The sequence below is a fragment of the Falco rusticolus genome, chromosome 9 (assembly GCF_015220075.1).
Source record: "Falco rusticolus isolate bFalRus1 chromosome 9, bFalRus1.pri, whole genome shotgun sequence".
NCBI lineage: Eukaryota > Metazoa > Chordata > Aves > Falconiformes > Falconidae > Falco > Falco rusticolus.
In genome coordinates, this window is record NC_051195.1 from 29,712,767 (window position 1) to 29,719,638 (window position 6,872).

Sequence of the window (6,872 nt, forward strand, 5' to 3'; positions counted from 1 at the left end):
ATTTGGGGTGTTTCTTAAAATAGCAGCTGGGAAGAGGAAGAGAGGAGAGAGCGAGCGAACGGAGACTGAGGAGGAAGAGAGAGAAGGGGGGGGAAAATCCCCGACCCAAAACCCTGGGACAAGAGGTGCAGCAGGACCACCTCCCGGCGAGGGACCGACGGCAGCTCCGCTCCCGGCCTCAGCCCGCCGCCCTGCCCGCCCTGCCCGCCGCCCGACGTGGCTTTCCCCGGGAGGACCCGGGGCTCCTCCGCCGGAGTTGGAGGTGGGCTTCAACTTTTGCTCGCTGTCTCCGCCGCCGTCACCTCGCGGTCCCGCCGGGGGCTTCTCCCCGCGGCAGCGCATCCCCGTCGCGGGTGGGGAAGGCAGCCCCGCGCGGCCCGGCCCCACCATGACTTCCAAAGAAGAACCCAAGCCCTCCTCGGGGGAAGAACGGCGGCGGAGCCCCTTGGATCACCTCCCACCGCCGGCCAACTCCAACAAGCCCCTCACCCCCTTCAGCATCGAGGACATCCTCAACAAGCCTTCGGTGCGGAGGAGTTACACCCTCTGCGGAACGGCCCACCTCCTCTCCGCCGCCGAGAAGCACCCCCCGGCCGGGCTGCCCCTCTCCGGCCGGGCGCTGCTCTCCCAGACCTCGCCCCTCTGCGCCCTGGAAGAGCTGGCCAGCAAGACCTTCAAGGGGCTGGAAGTCAGCGTGCTGCAGGCGGCCGAAGGTAAGCCCCTCGCAGAGTGGGGGGATCCTCCCGCGGGTGGGTGCCCCGCTCCTCCCCACGGCCTTGTTTTCCTGCCCCCCCCCCTCCCCGCCCCCCCCCCATCTCCCGGGGTGCCGCACGGGGTGGGATGGGGGGGTCCCTGGGCGGCCGGTACCCGGCGGCATCCTCCCCCCGCGGCCCTCGGGGTGCAGGAGCAGCGGCTCTGCCCCGCTCTCCCCCGACACCGACGAGGCAGGGGCGGGGGGGCTGGGGGCTGGGGCGTGGGGACGGGGGACGTGGGGAAAGCGGCGACAATCTGGCGGCTCGTCGGCAGGCAGGGACGGGATGACGATCTTCGGGCAGCGGCAAACGCCGAAGAAGCGTCGAAAGTCGCGGACGGCCTTCACCAACCACCAGATCTACGAGCTGGAGAAGCGGTTCCTCTACCAAAAATACCTGTCACCGGCGGACCGGGACCAGATCGCCCAGCAGCTGGGGCTCACCAACGCCCAGGTCATCACCTGGTTCCAGAACCGCCGCGCCAAGCTCAAGCGAGACCTGGAGGAGATGAAGGCCGACGTGGAATCGGCCAAAAAGCTGGGCCCCAACCCCGCCGTGGACATCGTGGCCTTGGCCGAGCTGGAGCCCAGCGCCGAGGGAAGGGGCAAGGCGCGGCCCGGGTCCTCGCCGCCGCCCCCCGCCGCCGCCCGGGAGCCCGGCGCCCCGCCGCCGCCCCGCCCCGCCTCGCCCCCCACGGAGCGGCCCCGCAGCCGCCGGGACAGCGAGGAGGAGGAGGAGGAGGAGGAGGACGTGGAGATCGACGTGGATGACTGAGGGGCGGCCGGCGGCCCCCCACCCCCTCCCCGTCCCTCTCCCCCACCCCCCACCCCGACAGCTCCAAACCGGTACCCCCGGCCCCCATCCCGGCCCCGGCAGCGCGGCGAGGCGGCTGCTGCCCCTCGCTCGGAGCAATAAGCAATAGAAACCCACCACACACACACACACACAAAAAATTAATTTAGGGTAGACTCGATATCCCTCCGCCTGTCACATCTTCGGAATGGTGCAATTACGGACGGCTTCTGTATAAATATTTAAACGTATATATTGGATTTTTTTTCCTTCCCCCTTCTTTTTGAGGTTTTGATTATTTTTTTTAATAGCTATCAATGACGGTTATTTTATCTATGAGGGAGACGCGTAACCTTGGAATAAACTCGGCTTCCAACAGATGTTTGGGTAGGCAGTTGTTTTCAAAGACTTCCGAAACGAACCACTTTAGAGAAGATTTAAGTTAGACTTAAAAGGGCAACAGCAAAAATTAGCCACTTTCCTTTCCTTGCATGTTTCAGATGTGCACGAAGTATTTTTTTTTCCTTTTAAAAATATTTTTTTTCTTTCGCAATCTTGGGAACTTGGGGATGGGTTATAATGCAAGTTGAAAAATATATACTTTCTTTTTTTCCTAGAGCATAGAGGTTTGTCTCCAATGCAATTTCTGCCTCATTTTACCAATTAAAAGCTATTTTTACCATTTTCTGCTATTGTTGTGCTTTTATTGAAAAGCTGCCTTTCGTATTTTTGATATGAAGGTGGTAACAAAAAAAAAGAAAATAAAAAAAATCCTAGAATTATTTTTTACTCTTTTTAGAATTTTTGCATGCTACGGAAATAAAAAAGGACAAATCCCAAGATCAAAGCATTTAAATATTACACTATAAATTAAAAGAAATGTACAGATTTAAGACCTGTTTTTGTTTGAATTGTACAAATTTTAAAAGGCCTGCTATTTAAGTTCCGATAGGGACAATGTCGCTTTATTTACTGTCTCTTAGAATTGTACAGATAGCTCTTTTTTCCGATACAATAAAATCTTTACCATTTTAATATACTTTTAACGTCCTTCTTTGTGAACGAAAAAACGCTCTGCTGGTCCGAGGCTACGACAGGCTTCCCCCGCACCCGGGATCTCCCATCCCAGTTGCATTTAAAGTTACTTTAACCGCAGGATCTGTGAGGAAAGTGACAGGGAAGGAGCACACAAGCAAGAACTTTATTTAGGTTGGGTGTTTTTTTTTTAAAAAAAAAAAGGTTAATGCCAGGTGGACGTTCGCAGGGGGAGAGCCCGGCGGATCGCGAAGGCGGGCGGCGCGGGAGCGCTGCCCGAGCGCGGGGGGTGCGCGGTAGCGGCGGGAGCGGGGCCACCGGCACCCCCCACCCGCACCACCGCTCCCGCCTCCAGCGGGGCACTTCCAGCCCGGAATTAGAGAGGAAAGGCGGGGGTGGGATGGGTGAGGGGGAGTAAAAGAAAGAAAATACAGATCCAAGCAGAGGAGAAGGAGTTATCACCGCCTCGGACAAAAGGAGCGGGATGTGGGAGCGGGGGGGAGCTGCCCTCCGCCCGGCGGGCCAGACCTCCCGCTCCCGGGCAAAAGCGCTGCTGTGGCGATACGAGGATGCAAAATGTTTCATTTCCTCCCTTTCCTTTTTTTCTCTCACCCCCTCCTTTTCTTCCTTTTTTTTTTTTTTCCTTCTTTTTTTCTCCGCCAAAATTAAGGCTCTGCTGAATGTGTTTTCTCTTGGCAGCGTGACCTGCCTTTGGAGTCGAGCAACGTGTGTTTCTCTCTATTCTTTGCAAAATTTATGTGAGAAAGACAAATCTGGTATACAGTGGCAGAGATCGGCGGAAAAGTGTCCACATAAGACAGGGTTGGTTTGTGGGTTGGATTTTTTTTTTTTTGGTCCAGTTTCTCCGAGGCTAAATAAATCTTTCTCCTCTTTGAGAATGGATGGGGTTGTAATTTTTAGCGTAAAGCATGAAAACTGGGGACAAATGAGCCCTCTTCTCTGAAGTGACAAGCGACAATGGAGCATATACAGCCTCCTGCGGTTCGCCATGCTGAAACAAGCGTGCCCCTCCGCAGCAGAGAGAAGGCGAGCGCTTGGAGACCATATGGTTTTTGAATTTTCTTCACAATTTCCAGACAATTTGATGGATTAGGTTAACCCTCCCTTCCACTGTTTAACTCCACAACAATGGGAGCAGAGCTGTTCTCCCTTCGTCGGGGCATCTGTGCGCTTCTATTCTTCTCTCTTTCTCTCTTGGTATTTGGAACAAGCCTATGAATTACAATGAAATTCACTTTTCTTTAGCATTATTTGGAAGAGCACTTGTTTTCCTCCACCTCCAGCCCCCACCCCGCCATCCTCTCTTTTTTTTAGTTGTTTGTTTTGGGGTTTTGTTTGTTTTGCTTTTTTTACCTCCGAGTGATAGCTTTGACTTCTGTCCAGATCTCTCGGAAAGCCTTCAATCTTGTCCTTAAGTGTTTTTATGCTAAACAGGCAAATCGTAAATGCTGAGAAACTGTGACATTTATGTGAAGATCTAGTTAAAGGGCTTTATTTGTTTTCTTTATCTGTTCTTCCCCCCCCCCCATTCCCTCTCCTCTTCCCCCTCCTCTCCTGTCCCCTCCCTCCCCCCAGTCTTTTATTCTTTTGTCTTGGAATGGATTTAATGAGGCTGCAAACACCACAATTCAATATAACCAAGAAATTAAAAAAAAAAAAAAGGTGTCTGGGTGTATGGAAAATAGGCTGGGAGTTAATTTGGATTTCTGATCTATTGACTTCTGTGTGCAAAGAGGAGAGATGCCGGGCCGCCTTGCACCCGCAGAAGTTTACCACACGTGGCTGGGGCGGGTTAGTAAATAAAGCCTCCTCTCGAAGATTTGCAGCGTGTTAATTTGGCTCGCCCTCATTTCCAAATAGCTGGGATTTTGGTTATTTAATTTGCATATTGAAAAACAAAAGGGTTTCATTATTTAATTTTTTTAGCTTAAAAATGAAGCGCCGGCTTGTGCCCCTCCAATGCCATGCATTTTGAAACGCGCCGTTTCCTGGGATTACCTAGCTGGGTAGATTTATTGCTCGGGGTTTGCTCTCCCTCGAATTTTAGATACAGTCCGGAACTGGCTTTTTGTCACCCTTATTTTTAATTGCTCTTCTCTCTCTCTGTTTTGTTTCGTTGTGTTTTTTCCCCCCCCGCAGCAGAAGCAGGGACGCGGTGACAGCGCTGAATCGGGCCCTTCGGGGCTGACCCAGCCGCAGCCTTGGCCCCGCCGGCTCGGCGCGCTGCTGCGGGGCCGCGCTGCGGGCGGCGGGCAGGGCCCGCACCGGACTCCCCCCTGCCCGCCCCACACCCCTACATTGCCCTGGTCCTCTAAACCAGCCCGCCCTGGGGGCGGGAGTTCTGCCCCGCCGGCCTGGCCGCCGTCGGCCGCTCCGCTCCGGGGTCAGCGCTGCCCCAGAGAAGCGGGGAGCTGGGCCGGCACCCCCGGGACTTGCTGGCCGGGGGCACCCGGGTCAGCGGCCCCCTTGCCTGGCCTTCTCCGTGCCCCAGGTGCTTCCTGCGTGGATTCGCAGGGGAGACAGAGGCAGAGACAGTCCCGTTTTCCCACCCTCGGGCAAACCCGGAGTGTTTCCGAACTCCTCACCCCAGGCCCGGTGCTCCGTGCCCCGGGGACCGGCTCCCCGCGATTGCCCCCGTGGAGAGGTGGGTAGGGGGCAGGAGAGACCGGCCTTTCCCAAACGGATAAAACTGAAAAGGATCCGGATTCAAGCGATGAAGACGGGATTCCCGACGGGAAAAATAAAGGCATAAACCCGGGCAAGGAGGGCTGCGAAATCCCCCTCAGCTCCTGGCTCGGGGAGGTTTTCACCCGCAATTTGGCAAAAGGGTGTGCAGGAACATGGCGAGGGGTTCGCGGGAGCAGGCTGGAGGCCCTGAAGTCCCCCTGTCGCCCGCCCCGTCGGGGTCTGTGGTGCTCCGGATCCCCCCCCGTCGGGGCGGGCGTGGGCGCTGGGCACGGGCAGGTGCGGGACGGCGCAGCGCGGTGGTTGCGTTCGTGCCTCGGGCATGGCGACCCCCGGGGGGTCTCGGTCCAGCCCGCACCCTGGCCCACGCTGTTCCATCCCGGCAGAAACCCCATTTCTCAAACGCCGGAGCCTGCGCGCCCCCCCACATCCTCATCCCCATCCTTCATCCCCAAACCTGACACTGCCTTGGATTTCGTTTGGAGGTGGGAGGGAAGGGTAGAGGAGGTGGTGGTGGTGGTGGGGTATTGTCTGCTTGGAAATGCTACCCTTTGGGGTTTGGGGCTTTTTTAATATTTTTTTTTTTCTTTTTCCTGGAGGGGGGCATGGAAGAGATCCATATTTGATCTTGTTCACTTCACACAAAGCTCCCAGACGGAGAATAAAGCCCCCTCCTGAATTATCCAACAGGGCTAAAGCAGGTTGAGTCAGTGAAATTCAGTTCCTTATTTTATGAGGTGTCAGGGCTGATGTCGAATATGGCAACGATAACTAATACTACAGTCTGAGGGACCAGAACGTGGTAATTAATCCCTAAGACTTAAGTGTATTTTAGTTCAGGAGAAAAAAAATCACTAATTCAATCGTCCGGAAAATTGAAGTTTGATGCATGAGTCTCTGCTGAAAGGAAAGGCTTTTTCTTCCCTATTCTGGGGTTGGGGCAGGAATCGCAGGCTTTCTCCTCCGCTCCCCGGAAAGGCCCCGGTACCGGGCCGGTACCCGCCCGCCCCCGACCCAGGCGCACCGGGGGTTGGCACACGGCGGACGGGCACGCTCGGACCCGGGGGGACACAGGGCACTCCACCCTTCCCTCCGCACCCCGCACCGCCCTTCTCGCCCTCCTCCTGCAGCAGGCACGACATATTCGCGGCCATGTCGCGACTGTCCCTTCATGTCGCGACAGGCGGAAATGCTGTCGGGCAGAGCCGCGCGCCCCGGTCGCGTTGGAGGCCGCCCAGCCCGGGCCCTTCCAGCCGCCCTGAGCCGCGGAGGCTCCGCTCTGGCCACCCTCTGCCCCCATACCTCCGGCGGCGGGGCCGGTGGGGCCTTCAGCGTCTGGCCTGCCGCTTCCCCGGCCCCGGGACAGGGCCCGTGTTTGCTCTCGGCTCTGCGGCAGCCGGGCGGGCACCGGTGGGCCCGACCCCCGGCCCCTCGATCTGTGCGCCGCGGGAGCAGCCCGGGCAGGGGCCAGGGAAGGGAAGGCTCCCGGCGCTGCGCTACTGACGGGGCCGCACTCGCTACGGTCATCCCCACCGGCCCGAGCATCCGTCTCCGCGCCGCCCGGCCCCAGGCATCCTTCAGCCTTTT

General features: G+C 57.0%; 1 protein-coding gene across 1 annotated transcript; it reads left to right on the forward strand.

The window, feature by feature from the left end:
• Nucleotides 1-388: 388 nt before the first annotated feature.
• On the forward strand, nucleotides 389-1,526 carry LBX1 (ladybird homeobox 1). Its single transcript, XM_037401412.1, has 2 exons — nucleotides 389-713; nucleotides 1,027-1,526. The coding sequence occupies exons 1-2, from the start codon at nucleotides 389-391 to the stop codon at nucleotides 1,524-1,526; spliced, it is 825 nt and encodes a 274-aa protein (XP_037257309.1).
• Nucleotides 1,527-6,872: the final 5,346 nt, after the last annotated feature.

Excerpts from the sequence above, each read along its gene's own strand:
- LBX1 (XM_037401412.1), top strand. The coding sequence starts at position 389 with ATGACTTCCAAAGAAGAACCCAAGCCCTCCTCGGGGGAAGAACGGCGG. Across the intron at positions 714-1,026 it reads CGTGCTGCAGGCGGCCGAAG|GCAGGGACGGGATGACGATC; the intron begins GTAAGCCCCTCG and ends GCTCGTCGGCAG.